We start from the raw sequence: 17519 nt of genomic DNA on the forward strand, positions 1-17519 counted from the left end.
TTGTGAACCAAAGACTTTCAAAAAATAATTTGTGTTTTAAATTATTCCATTAGCTAAAGTTACAATCACTTTTTTTCTTTTCGTGATGTTTTGCAGTTTTTATATAATGCAGTCATATTATGCTTCTTTGATTTTAATGACCTTTTGCTTTGCTTTTCCTTCTTTTGTGCTGCAAACATATAGTGGATTTATGGTCTGTGGGGTGCATTATGGGAGAAATGGTTTGCCACAAAATCCTCTTTCCAGGAAGGGACTGTATCCTTGTGCTGCTGCAGCAGTTAATTAGTTAGGTGATGAACTTCTTTATGTTCCCTAATGAAAAGAATATGCTACATTTGTACAGATGGGTTTTTAAGCAGGCATAAAGTTTGTGGCTATTATAGTTCAAAAATTGTTGAGATAAGAAGCTGAAATATTTGTAGGCTGCATCTGGCAGTAGGACATACAGTCTCTGCTGGTAGTCAGAGCACATTCACTGTCACTCATTTTTATTTTATACTGCTTTTTATAATTTTAAAGTATACATGGTGTGTGTGATTTTCTTTTTTTATTATTTTTTTTATTTTAACCAAAATCTTTATGTTAATGTCATTGCATTTTGTTTTCAGTTGACATTTGGTCAGTTGGGTGCATCATGGGAGAAATGATCAAAGGTGGTGTTTTGTTCCCAGGTACAGATCGTATCCTTATCTTTGGCCTAAAATGTAGTTTCTAAAGGTCAAAATGTATGATAGCACTTCAGTTTGGTCAGATATAATGTATTTTGTCTCTCCCTAATATATTGTTAAATTATTCTTAAAATACCACCTACTATTTGACATAGACTTTTCTTTCCCTTATTTATTGTTTCGTATGTTAATTCTGAACCCTGCTCAATTGTAATTATGCACAATTACTTGCTGGCTTTGAGTTGATTTATTTAACCTAAATCAAAAATCATGGCTTGCATTAAAAATTTATAATTATACACTTAAGTCTAGAAATACGTACAACTTAATATGAATTTTGGAGCTGTCTGTTGCTTTTGGCCATCCTTTTGTTTTGTCCCCTACCTCCTTTTTGTTAATGTTCTGTGTGGTTTGTGTCTTTTGATTGTTGTCTCATTACTCACATAACATACTGACCCTTTCATCTGAGAATTTCAGCAGTAGTAGTTTTATATGGTAACAATAGCTTTGGATTCATGCTCTTTGTTCATCCCACTACTTTTAATATTTATATTAACAGTGATTTGTTATGTGTTTACCAGCTAGTAACACTTAGAATTGTTTCAGGAGGAAGAATGGGAAAAGCCATATTCACAAGATTACAATAAGTGAGTTTTAGGCCTTGGCCTTCAGGGTCCTGGAGCGTAAAGACTATGAGGAAAAGAGACCAAGAAATCCTAACCTTACAACTTAGCAAAAAACTGAATCTTTTTTATAAGGATCAGAGCTTTAGAAAATTTTTTTAAACCTAAGCTAAACAAAGAATGGCAAAAGAAAATGCCACTTTTATCGAAGCCTTTATTTTTATTGCAACTGATTATTTTCTGTTAGTGTAGAAAACTCAACAAAACAGGATGTGTTCTAGGAATATTGTCTAGGAGATATAATCATGTTTTCTGATAAACTGACAGAAAAGGAAAAATTTTGTATATTATTATAGCATTGTGTGCAGTTTGCAGTTAGAGCCACTGTGGATAGTAATTGTCATTATTCTTAGTTGCTTATCATTTTATTTAGAAGAGTTTAAGCTTCCATTTTAAGGTAAAATCAGTTAGTATGAACACACAATAAATAAGGTTAATAAAGCTTATTTATTGATCATTTCCGTCCACCTACAGTCATTGCTTTTTGCAGGGTGCCTGTGAGATATAAAATTTATAACTGCCACATCCTTTCTTAGGAATTTTTAAATTTCTGTTTTCCTGTAATATGAATATGACTAATGTGTTAAACATTAGTTATGGAGTATTTTTCTTAGCTACTTGATATTAGATATTGATCAGTGGAATAAAGTTATTGAACAGCTTGGAACACCATGTCCTGAATTCATGAAGAAACTGCAACCAACAGTAAGGACTTACGTTGAAAACAGACCTAAATATGCTGGATATAGCTTTGAGAAACTCTTCCCTGATGTCCTTTTCCCAGCTGACTCGGAACACAACAAACTTAAAGGTACTTTTTACAAATATGTGCATTTAATCCCATTTGGGGTGTGTGGTGTGTGTGTATGGGTTTGTGTGTTTATATGTATTCATATTCTTATGGGACATGAACCCAAGGTTTTCTCTGGATAGTGGGGAAAAAAATGAGGTTTTTGTTTTTTTTCTTTAATTTTATATATTTTAGTCATATGTATAAGATAATTTTACAGTAATATTTTTAAAACATATGCTTTTAAAATAAAAAATAATCTCAAATTGCTTAAAGTTATTAATAATTTGAGAATCTTTACAAATATATGTACATTAACATCATTATGTTTGCAGCCAGTCAGGCAAGGGATTTGTTATCCAAAATGCTGGTAATAGATGCATCTAAAAGGATCTCTGTAGATGAAGCTCTCCAACACCCGTACATCAATGTCTGGTATGATCCTTCTGAAGCAGAAGCTGTAAGTTATTTTCTTAATGTTTACAGAACATATTGCATTCTTAGAGTTAGAATGACAGTTAGGTTTGGAGGAGACCTTTTAATTTTAAATAAAAATATAGATACATGATGATGATGTTTTTCTGTTTCTTCATGAAGACTACGTCAAATAAACTAATGAACATATTTGAGCCCCTCCTACACAAAATAAAGTTACCGCCCACTGTTTTTTGCAATCTTGCCTGGATACCTAACCAGAGAACTAGGATGTTGAATGCTCTGGGGGAACATCCTAACTCAGTTATAAAACAAATTACTGTATCCAAAGGAAAGCAGAATTCTGTGATCTATGATACAAATAAAATGTGGCAGTTTCAAGAGCTGGAAGAAAAGGCAGTTAAACATTTTATTTCCTGCAATGCAGGAGTCTTCCTAAACTATTCTGTCTGTATAAGTAAGTTGATGATTGATCAGTCTTGATCTAATGATATATTTTTATAAGTCATCTGTCTGGCTAATATTTCAAATAACTACAAAGAGTTAAAATACTCTCAGCATACTGACTTGGTTATTATTGCCTTGTGTTTTTCAGCCACCACCAAAGATCCCTGACAAGCAGTTAGATGAAAGGGAACACACAATAGAAGAGTGGAAAGGTACATTCATCAGATTCTTAGAGGGAAAACTGTGAAGGAGCTTCTGGTTTTTGTATGGTGATTTATTATCATGTTAGAGAAATTTGTGACTTTTATATGCATAACTGAAATTTGGTAATATTAATATTTTTACATAAGTAGAAAGTAAGTCTGCTTCCTTCCTTAACTTAATCTTAAGTTCCCAAGTTTCCAACCCTAGACACAGATACATTAGTGCTCTGTATCATATTTTTTCCATGGTTTGTGAATACACAAATGTGTTTAGTGTCTCCCACCTCTCCTCTTCCACCCTTTTAAAATCACGTATGGTTGTGTATGGTGTATGCTATATGTACTTGCTTTGTTTATTTATTATATATTTTTTTGAGTTGGAGTCTCGCTCTGTCACCCAGGCTGGAGTGCAGTGGCACAATCTCGGCTCACTGCAAGCTCCGCCTCCCGGGTTCACACCATTCTCCTGCCTCAGCCTCCCGAGTAGCTGGGACTACAGGCGCCCGCCATCACGCCCGGCTAATTTTTTGTATTTTTAGTAGAGACGGGGTTTCACCATGTTAGCCAGGATGGTCTCGATCTCCTGACCTCGTGATCTGCCCGCCTCGGCCTCCCAAAGTGCTGGGATTACAGGCGTGAGTGCTTTGTTGATATAATCAGATATCTGGAAGGTTATTCTCTTTTAGTTCACATATCTGCCTCTCTTGCTTTAATAACTGGTTAGTGTTCTGCTGTATGAATATGTCACACTTTATATATCCATATCCCTCTTGATGACCATTTAAATTGTGTCCAGTCTGTTGCTGTTAGAAACAACTCTGCAATATTCATGTTCACATATGAGAACATGCCTGGAAGAAAAATCCTGGAAGGAGATGTGCTGAGCCGAAGATATTTTTCAGTTATTTCCAAATTATTCTCCAAAGAAATTGTAGTAGTGTACACTTCCGTCCGTATTATATAGGAGTTTCTCTTTGCCCTCACCCTTGCTTACAGAATGGGTTAATTTTTAATATTTGTAAATCTAATATAGTAGTTTTATTCTATTTTATGAATGTGGCTGAAATTAATCATGCTTTGATAGTCATGGAAGTGTTCAAATATTTCTTCAAAAGGTCCCCTGGGACATGTGGGTCAGGTAATTTTTAGGTCCCGTTTACTTCCATTTGTGTTGTTGTCCTTCAGTGTTTTGACCACTTTTGTAACTGTGTGACTTTGAGTAAATCACCCCCCCTTCATCTCACCCTCCTACACCGCCCCCTGCATTTTACCTCATCTTAAAATAGAGGCAGAAGACCTGTTATTAAGAGTTGTCTCTAAATCCTGGGAAGGCAAAGGGGACTGGGGAGGTATAAACATTAATAAGTGACCCATCTATAAATGTATTTTGCTAAGGATGAATTCGATTCTTTCTTCTTAGAAATTGAAGAGATTTAGAGATTTTCTCTGAACTTTGGGAAACCCATGGTTAGCAGAGCCCATGATAAAGTTAAAAGAATGACAAAAATGATAAAATTGGATAGAGTCTGCTGTATTTGAATATGTAATATGCATTTGAATATGTATAAAGATGTAGCTCTGTACTGAGTATGTATGAAAACATTAACCTAATATTTTTACATCCTACTAATTTACAGTAGACCATGAAGTATTTTATAGAATCTTGTTTTTTTGGTTTGTTTGGTTTTTTTTTGAGACAGGGTCTCACTGTGTCGCCCAGGCTAGAGTGCAGTGGTATGATCATGGCTCACTGCAGCATCAAAACTCCTGAGCTCAAGTGATCCTGCTGCCTCAGCCTCCCCAGTAGCTGGGATCACAGGTGTGATCCACCACACTTGGCTAATTTTTTTTTTTTTTTTTTTGAGACAGGGTCTCACTGTGTTGCCCAGGCTGGTTTCAAACTTCTGGGCTTAAGTGATCCTCCTGCCTCAGCCTCCCAAAGGGCTGGGATTGTAAGTCTTAAGCCACTGCGCCCAGCCTAATTTTTTAAAAAAATTTTTGTAGAGATGGGGGTCTCACTCTGTTGTCCAGGTTGGTCATAGACTCTTAATAGGCTAGTAGTTGTAAGGCACACCATTATGTGCCACAAAGAAAAAAAACACCTTCAGTTGTACAGCACCATTGGTTATAAGATATAGTCAATTTCAGAGATTAAACTGTGAAAAAAGTACGTCTTAAAATCAGTGAGATACAGTGTTTTCATTTGTATAAGAATATATTTGGGGGTTTTGATTGCTTTAAAAACATATACCTTTATTCTGTATCCTTTACTCCTAGCCCCAGGTGCATGTCAGTAATTACCCATAGACTGCCTTTTTCAAGATCTACTTAAGAGTTTTAGCGCATAGCAGAAAGAAAAATTAATTGCCAAAGCCATTAATTACAGATGGCTTTGCCTAGTTTGTACTCCTAATTAGTTTTGGTTCCTCTGCCTTAATCCCTTTGTGCTTTTTCCCAGAGGAGTGCTATTTTCTCTCTTAAAAAATCCTCTTATTTCAAATGTTTATCATTCCTTTTTGTTTCTTTGAAGAAAACCATCTGTTATTTTCTCCTTTATCAGTGCTTTCTATTTTTCTCCTTCCAAGCCTTAAGTTACTATAGCAAACAAACTTATCTCCAGTTGTTGTTCATTCCAACATATTCATTTGTTTTACCTTATTACCAATATAAATGTCATACTCTGTAATCAGGTATTCTTTATCAGAATTTTATTCTTCAGGAATTAACACAGACTCACTGAAATTCGATGCAATATTTTTTGTTTGTACATTTTTCTCAGAAGAGGGTTCACTACTTTTATACAATTCTCAAAAGATTCCATGACCCAAAAAAGATGATAAATAGTGTTGATGTGGCATCCACCATTAAGGTTAAGTGTGGTGTGCCCTGTGAGTCTGAATGTCTACTTAAGAACCTTAAGAAGGTTTTTTGTTTGTTTTTGTTTTTTTGTTGTTGAGATGGAGCCTTGCTCCGTTACCCAGGCTGGAGTGCAGAGGCACAATCTCAGCTCACTGCAACCTCTGCCTCCCAGGTTCAAGCAATTCTCCTGTCTCAGCCTCCCAAGTAGCTGGGACTGAAGGCGCCTGCCCCCACGCCCAGCTAATTTTTGTGTTTTTAGTAGGAATGGGGTTTCACCTTGTTGGTCAGGCTTGTCTCAAACTCCTGACCTCAGGTGATCCACCCACCTCGGCCTCCCGAAGTGCTGGGATTACGGGCATGAGCCGCCACACCCGGCCAAAGGTTCTTAAGTAGACATTCAGACTCACAAGGCACATCGCAGTTAACATCAGAATCACTTGTAATGATAATATAAGTGAAGAATATAAGACTGGAGGCGCATATATTAATACCAGCAGAGCAGCTCCCAGTGTCTCTCTTCAGTTGGAACAGTTGTTGCAGTGGTCTACTTGCTGTCCAGAAGCCTGATAAGAGAAAAAGATAGATTCCCATGGAGAAATGTTCTTGGAAGTGATAACCATGCTTACTCATAAGGAGTTGAAATGTAGCTTACCTGCTACTTTTCCTCCAATAAAAATGTGTTTATCTTTCATTCTGATTTGTTGTGAAGCTTTTGCACACTCTGATTTAAATCTTGGTAGCATATATCTAGTTGAGTACCCACAGTGCACCAGGCTGTATTCCAGGGCCCAGGAAATGGAAGTCAGTAAGACACGTGGTTCAAGCCCTCCCTGAGACAGATTGGTAGTACAGAATGGTATGTGGTATGATGTGCTGTAGTACAAGTTGCTGGTAGAGTGAAAAAGAAAGCTTCTACCCCAGCACTATCAAACCAACTTCAGAAACAGTGGATTACAGGAAAGATTAGTACTTCCTTTCAATATGATCCATTGTTGAGTGTCAAGGAATTGTTATTAATTAACATCCTTGAAGCTTAGGCTGACATTTAACTGTCATTGTAAGGACACTGTTTGAAGTACTTCACATGTATAAAAATTTCCATTTAAACCATACATGCATTGTGAGATTGGCTCTTAGACTTTGAAAAGTTCATTTTTGTTTACTTCTTTTACAGAATTGATATATAAGGAAGTTATGGACTTGGAGGAGAGAACCAAGAATGGAGTTATACGGGGGCAGCCCTCTCCTTTAGGTTGGTTACAATATAAGCTTGGTTAAGATTACAGTTTACTTCTTGTGTTGTAATCTTCAGTGGCCTGAAACCTGTAGTTCTTCCCATATTTACAAAATCATTATTATTCCAGGCTTAATAAATATAAGGAAATACAGTTTGGTTTTTTCTGCTAATACATTATACTGATATATCACTAACTGTTCATAAGATGCACATCTTTTTCTATGATATTGACATTCTGTTGAAGAAAACAGAAATTTAAAAACTTTTTGTTGGCATTGTTGCTGGGTCTTTAAAGAAGAAACTTCTCAAAATTCAATATACATACTTTTCCATGATCTTGACAGTCTTTACTTTGGATAAATAAAAGCTTCACTGCAAAATTTAGTACATGTAATATACCAAATTGCTGTCTTTCTCTTTTTGATATTATTGATTTGTTGAATGAAGGCAATAACATTAAAACCATCACTAGAAAGTATTCTTTCTCTAAGAAGAAAACTGGGTTTGTAGAAGTTAAAACTTTTTTTTATATCATAAGCTGATCTTATATTTAATGTTAGTACAAGTAAAAGTATAAAGAATAGAGGGGAAAAGTTAAATGGCAGGTAACATGTACATTAAGTGCATACCACATGACAGACACTAGTGGTTTATATACTTTATTTCATTCAGCCCCTAAGATCCTAAGGTATAGGATTATTGCACACATGTAATGGATGAGGAGACTAAAGTTCAGAAATTTGAAATAACATCAGATTCCAAATCTATTATGTAGATGAACTAATAACAATAACTTCAGAGTGTGTGGTTTTTTCAGCCTCCCATTTTGTTATCTGGTTGGCAACAGAGACTTCTCTGGCTACAGAGGTTAGGACAGTTGTATGAAGGAGGTGAAATTTGAGCTGAGCCTTTAAGAGTGAGTAGTATTTCAAAAGATAGATCTTGATTTTGAAGTAAAACTATGCCATTTTAATTCCTCAGAAACTTCTACTTTTGAGGAAAAAAATAGATGTTGTATCTAGCATCTTGTATATGGGTAAGGTTTTTTAAACTATAGTGACATTGTATACTATAAACATAATTATTTAAGCCATTTTTTGTGGTTTGCTTTGACATTTTTGGTTATATATTTTAGAGTTGTATATTTTAAATCTTTGATCAAGAATGCAGTCTTCCAGATTATAGTGTAGATTCTGTTGAATATATGAATTGGTTTTAACCACTTTTACCTATTTTGGAAATGGCCTTTTCTCTACAATTTACTTATAACAAATTTAAAGCTCTATTATAAATGCTTTGTGTAATTAACTAGCTTTGTATTGCTATATAGTAGTAGTATAACTGAATTGTTCATGATGGAGGCTCAGGTGGGATTTGAAAAGTTCATTTTGTGGGACAGTTTTATACTTTAGCATACTATCCAAGTGAGTGGCACAGCTGGAGTGCCAGATGTTTGAGTAAATGTAATAATTTCATGAGTCAGAGCAGTTATATTTGTTCTTAATTTGTTAGTGAGTAATTTGAATCTTAGTCCAGCACTTGCTTATGATCACAAAATAAGTCAATGGAAAAGATAGAAATTGAGGTTTCTAGACTTTTTCTGGATCCTCAGTTATAGCTTGCAAAGATAAGTATTAGCAAATTAAGCTGTTATAAAAATATTCTGCTCTGGATTGTGTACTAAAACAGAAGGAGTAGTGTTTGGTAAATCAAAATACCAGATAACCACAGTACCATTTCCACTTGATTTTTAAAATGAATTTTATTCTTTTTCCCTGTTGAGTGCATTCCTATCTTTATTTTGGTTTGGCTAATAGTAAAGTAAGTTTGCCTGCCTTGAGTGTATAGAGGCTCACTTGAGAGAGGAATGACCCACGTGAGACTAAAGATTTTCCATATTATTACCATTCAGATATTTGAGAATTTACTGTATTGCTTTAAAGAGAAAACAAGTGTGTTTTTTTTCCCCTTAGGTACTTGATTTTTAGATTAAAAAGTTAACAATGCATTTAAAAGTCAATTTTTATCAGATTAAGACATTTGGATAAAATAATAGACCCTGAACTAGAGGCATATATTAAAAATTGTATATGTTGGAGCCCTTTTATGGTTTGAATGTTTCAGTACAAGTCTTAGAAACTAGCCATTGTGTACTATGTATGGTACACAGATATACCATACTGTTCAGTCAGAAAAAGCTCATTCCAAGTATTGATTGAACTAAAAAGAATATACTATCTGAGTTTCACTCTGACTGGGAAGCTAATGGACCTTTCTTGGGTCTAGGAGATTATCACCTCTTTTACCTCTCATCTCTCAGGCCTGAAATGCTCATCCTGCTTTTCTCTTCCGTTTCAGCTCCCATCACCTGCTTTGTCTCTTGTGGATCCATTCCTTTCTGTATCCCAGTCCCCTCCCTAAAGATTTTCCTGTTCCCACTACACTGCCTATTTTCTTTTTGCATTTGAAGAAAAGCTCACAGAGGACTTTTCATATTGAAGTGTTTTATTGCTCATCTGGACAGAATGGAGGGGTGATCTCAAATACAGATGTTGAGTTCAGGAGCAGTGGTTTTCAGCCCATTTGGTTTCAGCATCTTTGGGTGCCTGAACCTCACCCTCAGAAATTCTGCTCAGTGTTCCGTTTGAAGACCATTGATTTTATTTCATAAATGTATTCTTGAGAACTTTTAAGTAACTTGCATTATTCAAATTTGGAATGACTCTTATTTAGTGTTCATGTGGTTCAAAAGTACTTAGCCTAGTGCACGAGTTACCTTTAACTATCCTTCATCCACCAGTGTAAGTCATTCCTGTCCCCTTCCTAAACCAATCCCCTTGAGAGGATTTCTGTCTCAAGCTCAGGTATTCCTGTTACTTTTTAAAATCCAGGAAATGCTTGTTAGGTAATACTTTCGGCAAAGGAAACTGTTTGCTCTTACTTTATTTAATAAATCCGTATTTCTGCTTATCAAGTATTAAAGTAGAAATAAGAAGACCCAAGTTTACTTAACTAGGCCACTTGAGTGACACTGGCATGTCCCATTACCTCGTGTAAACTGGGGCGGTTGAATTGAGGTTTCTTCTTGTTAAACTTATTTTATTCCTTGTCTTGGCATTTGCTTTAAAAGAAGATGTGCCAGAAGTACATCTTGTTTCAAATTTGAATCATTTGAATTTTTCCTTTTTAGTGAGAAGCTATAAAGACTTTTTTGTGGGGAGGTAGCTTTTAACTTTTGTAGTTATACAGTCCTTTAAGATCCTCTGTCCAAAAAAAGGCATTACAGACAGTTTTGCATGTATTATCAGCAGTATTCACACATACCCTGAAGCCCATTCATGGATCTTGCTGCAGGACCATTTCTAAATGTGGCTCAGATGTAAAATTCTTGTCTTAAACTGAAAAACACATTCATTGAAAGGATAGGACTCCACGATTCTAGACATTTTCAGAATCCTCACCTCATAGCTGTCAATGAAGAGTGTTTTTAAGTTAGTGTGTTGGATATCATTTGCAATTATTTTTAGTAAGCCTTTGAAACCCAAGAGAAAAAATTACCACTGGAGGCAGTCAGTGCAGTGCAAGTAGCTTGATCTGCAGCTGTCTGCAACTGATTTGCTGTTTTGTTTCTCATAGCACAGGTGCAGCAGTGATCAATGGCTCTCAGCATCCATCGTCATCGTCGTCTGTCAATGATGTGTCCTCAATGTCAACAGATCCGACTTTGGCCTCGGATACAGACAGCAGTCTAGAAGCATCAGCTGGGCCTCTGGGCTGCTGTAGATGACTACTTGGGCCGTGGGGGGTTGGGAGGGATGGGGAGTCGGTTAGTCATTGATAGAACTACTTTGAAAACAATTCAGTGGTCTTATTTTTGAGTGATTTTTCAAAAAATGTAGAATTCATTTTGTAGTAAAGTAGTTTATTTTTTTTAATTTCAAGTGATGTAATTTAAAACCTAAGTTGTGTTTCAAAACAGCAACAAAACTGTATTGTATTTTTTTGCTGTAATTAACTGTATAATGTAAACCTAATTATTTTATCATGGTTTAAATTTTTTGCATATTTGCTTTATCTTATGCTGCTGATTTTTTTAACTGAATTTGTAAGATTTTGTTTATCAAAGCAACTATTATGTGGTGACTTGCCTATATCATGAATTATTTAAGATTTTTATAGGTTTTTTTTATTAGAATTTATTTCAGATGTTTTGTTCATGATACTATCCTTCAGGGTTATGTGCTTATCAATGAAATAACCCCAGAGGAGTGAGGGAAAATAACTTGTAGCCAGTTATATTCAGGAATAACTACTGTAAATGATGAACGTGTTAGGAGACCTCCAATATTTGCTACTTGCCAATCCTAATTTAGTTACAAGAATTGGTAGGCAATCCTACTTAATTTTGGCAAAAGCCCCGTCATCTAAATGGCAGAATAACTCAGAGCATGTCTTTGAAGATGCTGGGCGTCTACCACCACCTTATGTCCCGACCCTACCCAACAAAAATAAGTAAAAAGAATATGGTGTATTCTGCAAATTTGTGGCATGCTCAAAGTTTATGATCACATAAAGTCAAGAGGATACTTCATGAATAATACATTTCAATGCAAATAAACAGATGGTTCACTTCTACTAGCTATGAGCCTGTTTTTGTATACACTGAGTTAATCTACTCAGGCTGTAGGTCCCAGCAATGTTCTAGAGTCCGGTCTTTCCCTTTTCCTGCAGCTTCGGGTCCTTGGACCTTTCCGGTTTCTATTACTTGGAGTGTCTGTCAGTTGAGCACCAGTTGTTCTGGTGTTTCTGGCCATTTGATTCTACTTGTAGCATAATCATTTATACTAGCTATTGGGAGGTTCCAAAGCCTACCTAGATTTGTGTAGGTGATGTATCAAATGAGCAATATACCGTTCATCTGAAAATAGTAGCACACAGCCATATATAGGATATCATTTTCTAAGGACTGTTTCTTCACATTGAGCAGAGCAGGCATAAATGGTGGTTATTTAGTCTGAGTCTTTTATTTTTTTATACCTGATTTTCAGCATAACACGCAATGTGGATGTCGAGTAGTGTTAAGAATGGTGCTGCTCCTGACAAGTGTATGTTAACTGTTTACATTTTCTATCTGCAGAATTATTTCTCTATTACTGAACTTTTCCTAAGTAAAATGTCTTTGAAGTCTCATTATTTCTGAAATACGTTGTCTGTAATAGACCCAGGCACCTTTTAACTTATCTCTGGAACAAGAGGGATTTCATGTAATGAACTAGGAAATGCATACTCACATAAGCAACAAGGTTCTAGGCAGAAAGCCCCTTGGAATTCGTGACCAATAGGAGCAAGAACAGGTGCGGCTCAACATGCAATGTCTGAAAATTTGCTTGGCATTTTATTCATATATTTAGTGCAAAATTCTTTTTGAGTGAGATATTTTACATCACTGTTAATGTGCAATATTTAAGATTAAAATACATTAGCTTTTTTATATACTTTGAAATAGCAAGTTTGTTTTCGATGGCTTAGAGTCATAATTTCCAGCTTCCCAGCCTTTTTATCAGTCCCTTTTCTAATACAACAAGGTGCATTAATTTGATTAGGCAAATTAGAGTTTTAAGACACTTCTTGAATTGTAGACAGAAAATACTGGATTCAGAATTTCAGCAGAAATTTGAGAATGAGTGTGTTTATATTAATTTCACAATTAGCTGTATTTTCTGTAGCATAGATTATGTCACTGTTGCACTTTCACAGCAGACATGCTTTCAGAAGGTTCTCATATTTTATGTTTGATTGCTGATAAGCCATCTCTATTGATACAGATTTTGGTTAAGTAAGGAAAACCAGGTATGTGTCTGTATCATTTATTGTAAACGCCAGCTGCCACTTGCCAACCATCATGTTCAGTTCAATTCAAAGAAAACAAACTCTCATTACTTAGTGTAAACTAAAATACTTAACAAATTATATCCTAAAAACAAGGTCTCTTTGTTAAATGTTGTGTGCCCTAGGTTTTAAATTACTACATCTAAATACAATTTTTGTCTTAAATTTGTTAAGCTAAATATGTATTGGTTCTTTTTATTTTGGAATCCTTTAAGCATCTTAAACTTTTTTTTCGAAGAGAAGTTACAAATAACATTTCTATCAGGTAGTACTTGTGTGAAACCACCTTTCTTATTCTATAATTTTGATTTTTCAATTTTATATACTTAATATACTCACTGTCTTACTATCAGAAAGTTATTTTGACCAAGATTTTTATTATCTTCATAGATTAAGAAGGAGATGCTAATTCTGTACCTATGTCTTCCTGGTTACTATTCTCTTCCCTCTAATATATACTGGCCATTTGTAAAACCATTGTGTTGTTGGGATCACTTAGTTATACTGTACGCAAATAGAGCATCTCAACTCTGTCATAGTGTTTGCTGAACAGTTTTCAGTGTGTCATGCACCTTTGGCTGCTAATTGTTCCTGACGTGCACTCTTCCGAGTTGGTAAAGGCACAGTGTGTTCATGCCAGACTTCTAAGAGAAACACCAGCCTCTTAAATCAGAAGCCTACACACAACCCCCTTAACAATCCAAAGAAGCTTGATGGTGTGCAAAGAAGCATTCTTTCCTGCCAGCCTTGTCATTGTTCTGTTCTATGCTAATCCTGCTGTGTTGTCTAAAAGATGGAGGGAAGAGGACATCAGTGTCTGATAGTGAAATCAGCAGCAGGAAAGTGAAGCTCTTTCCTTGGTTACAGATAAGACTTGGTTTACACTATTGGCCAGTATCTGCTACACATATGAAGACTTAACTATTCAGTGTTGCCTAGGCACTCGCCTGCACAACATTTTGAGGTTAAAACATAGAATATTTTCAAAAATACTGTTGTAGTTTGTGAGTGTTGTTCATTAGTTACACATTAGCTATAGAGTGGATGCATGAAGCCCCATGACACCAGTAAACTTCTCTTACCAGTAGGTAAACCAAACACCATTCTGTCATTAGCAGCCCTCTTAAATGTTGCCTCTCCATATCCTGTTGCATTTTTGTGTGCATTGTGTTTCTACTGATCTCTCTTAGGTTTTTATGGAATCAGAGGAAACTAATTTTTCCTTAATAGCAAGAAAGATGAAGAGGTAAAGGGCATTGAAGCAGAAATGTATAGTTTGGGGTACGATTAGAAAACTCGTAAGGAAAACAGAAGTCCTAATTTCAAACTGACTGCTCTTCGTTAAGTGCTCTTAAGGAGAGTCTAGTAACAGTAACACTTTCTGGCCATTTCTAGTTTAGATTCTCTTCGTTACTGAAACTTTTGAGAAATATTACCTGTGGATTAATTTTGCACAATGCTCTATTCTCATAATGACTTACAAATTAAACTAGGTTTTTATTGAACTACCTCACACTAATTTTCTATGCTTTCCCAAGTAAGCTGTTGCCCTGTTAGATCTTTACTGAGTGAATTATAAATGTGTGTTAAATACTTTTTAGGCAATGTTGACACAATACCAGTAAGTATGTAAAGTATGTACCTTACATCAGTAAGAGACACATGTAAAATCTTTCACTGTATATCTTGGAAAATTGTGTTAGATGTGCTCGTTGACATTATTACTGTTTTTGTAAGTAGCAGCCTGCTCGTGATATCGGTCCATTCTTTACATTTTACAAAAGGAGTAAATCTTAGTAAAAATTTTACGAAGAAATAAATTACTTTTGTAGGCCCAATATTTGGTATATTTTTGAGAAGCTGTTAATCTTTTAGCTGAATAATGAAGTTAGACTGAATTACGTGTCTCCCTGGACTGTGACATCTATTTTCTCATTACAGTTTATCCTGGTCAGCAGGGTGTCACACCTGGAAACCTGAGTATGATAACTGACATTTGCTTTTCTCCCTCTGCGATGTCATTCCTCCTCCATCCCTCTCCTTCCCTGTGTTCCGTTCCCTCTCCTTTACTCTAGACAAAACAAAATGGGGCACTTTTTAGGGAATGCTGAGATGATTATTGTGGTTTTTCATCATTCATGCCCTAGTCATTAAACATGCACCACTGGAATGTAAACAGTGTTATCTAGTATGTCAATTGGTTATAATATTTTAAATAAAAAAGAAAAAAGTGGTATGAAAATTATGAAATTAAGAGTTTTTTCATTGAAAACAAAACCTGTTTGTGGTAAAGTTTTTCTTGGCAATTTTAGGATTGTCCGTGGATTGGGATAAAAGGGGTCTTGCTAGGGCCAGTTTCTTAGATTTGGATTTTGTACAGATTGTAAAGAGCCTAAACGATCACCCTGATTATCTGGTAGATCTGGTCTTGGATTTCTGGTGTTTGAAATTGCTGGATAAACTTTATCTAAAAAAGGAACTTTGCTTCAATGCCCTTAACCTAGTTCTTGGTAGACATATGAGAGAACAGCCATTGTGACCACTTGGCAAAAATAAGTACTTAAAATTGGGGTCTGTTTCAAAACAAGCAAGAGGTTTTAGCTTTGACTGTTTCCAACTTTTGCCATGCTTATTTCCTCTTTGCCTACATTGGGTCTGCTGCTGTGTGGGAATACAGGGTCCCTGCAATACCTTCCCAGCCGCTGTGATGACGCCACTCCGTCTTGCACAGTTCCTGCTCCAAATGACCCTTGTACCGTGCTGTCTGCCCTCACCTGAACTCACACTGCCCTTCTCTGAGGAGCGGAGAGGAAGGGGCTGGTCTTTTAGCTGCCCGCTGCTGCTGGATCAGCTGCGTGGCTGCTGAGCTGTTTCATCACCGTTATAGGCCTCCCAGGAGAAACGGTAGCAGAAGCAAGTGTCAGAATGTTGGGAATAAACTTGTTTTTACTTTTTTTCATTTTCACCAGTTGTAAAGTGGAATAATTCATCCTTGTTAATTTAGGTACTTTTTTTTTTTCTTTTTTAGTATTGTTCCTTAAAAGGTCTATTAACTTGATCTGAGTGAAGATTGATTTGTAGTGATTTTGTGGTTTAAGAAAAATTTTTTTAGCTGTTAAAGGTTATATACCAGTATTTCTTTGGACTTCATTTGAAACCAAAAGATACTTCAAATATGTTTTGTAAATTTTAGGTTTCTGTCTAACATGTACTTTACTTAAAATTTTATCCATTAATGGAAGCATATAAGTGATATAGATGTGTGCCAGAAGCTGGGAGTAGGAAATAGAAAATGGATGACAAGAGTCTTGAAACGGTGTATATGGAGGAGCAAGGACCTGGCCACAGGGATCGATTAGAGGAAATGAGAGGAGTTTCACAAAGAAACTGTGTTTTGACCCTTGGCATAAAGAAGGTTTGGAGAAGAGTATTCCAGGCTGAAGGAAAGGCAAGCAGATTTAAGTGAGTGCATGGGCAAGCAGTGAGGAACGGCCTGGCATGGGTGTGGGTACAGGGAGAAATGGGAGAGAAGACTGACACGTTGGAGTTTGGAATTGAAACAAGCTGAGGATCAGACCTGAAAATATCAAGAATTGCCTTTATTTTGTAGGTGATAGGAACCCATGGTAGTTTCTGAGGTGGAAAAAAAGTAGTATGACCTGACCCTTGTTTTAGGACGGTCATTGCCAAGAGAAGCAAGTGCAGTTAGGCTGGAGGTGTGGACATTCGTGACAGATGGCCGAAGATACCCAGTTGAGAGAAGAGAAGAAAGGGACTCATTTAGATGTATTGCCATGACATAGGTGAAGTCGCCAAGCTTAGCGTTTGGACCTGGGAGAAGGCTGAGCCTAGCGATTGGGCAGCACAGAAGAGATGGTGCAAGGAAAATACATGCAGTGTGTTTTGCAATCTGTACATCTCAGTTTGAAATGTCCATGACAGAATGAATGTCAGGTATGGCATCAACTCCAACTTACCGCTCCAGGAGTGGGAGGAAGGGAACAATTGGTTTGCTCCCTCACCTGCCTGTGGGCCTCTCTAATCGTAGTTTCTTTTCTTGTGAGGTCTGTGTATGGCCCTTGCACTATTTTTGTTAGTATCATTTTGTGGACAGAGGAAGATAGTGGAAAGATTCCTGTTGGATATACCACATGTGAAACTTTAGAGTTACCTAGAGAAGTGCAAGTGGGGCCTAGTTCAAGTGAGTGGAGAAGCAGGTAGTGAAAAGGACTGAAAACTTGGATGGAAATGTAAAGAAGAAATCATGACAGTGTCGAGAGAAGTGAGGGGTAGACTGAGGGATCAGAA

At 36.3% G+C, this 17519-nt stretch overlaps 1 protein-coding gene across 45 annotated transcripts in view; it reads left to right on the forward strand.

The window, feature by feature from the left end:
• Positions 1–12512, forward strand: part of MAPK8 (mitogen-activated protein kinase 8) — a 129510-nt gene extending 116998 nt beyond the window's left edge. For 16 of the 45 annotated variants that reach the window (XM_024253793.3, XM_009245372.3, XM_054522285.1 and 13 more), the window contains 6 exons: positions 609–680; positions 1980–2162; positions 2477–2601; positions 3172–3235; positions 7260–7337; positions 10959–12512. In XM_024253793.3, coding sequence (XP_024109561.1) covers positions 609–680; positions 1980–2162; positions 2477–2601; positions 3172–3235; positions 7260–7337; positions 10959–10975 — 539 coding nt within the window. In that variant the 3' untranslated portion in view covers positions 10976–12512. Of the gene's footprint in view, positions 1–183; positions 256–608; positions 681–1979; positions 2163–2476; positions 2602–3171; positions 3236–7259; positions 7338–10958 lie in introns of all 45 variants that reach the window. The other 29 variants (XM_002820703.4, XM_054522272.1, XM_024253784.3 and 26 more) reach the window with 3 other exon arrangements.
• The last annotated feature ends 5007 nt before the right edge of the window (positions 12513–17519 follow it).

Source organism: Pongo abelii, chromosome 8, assembly GCF_028885655.2.
Source record: "Pongo abelii isolate AG06213 chromosome 8, NHGRI_mPonAbe1-v2.0_pri, whole genome shotgun sequence".
NCBI lineage: Eukaryota > Metazoa > Chordata > Mammalia > Primates > Hominidae > Pongo > Pongo abelii.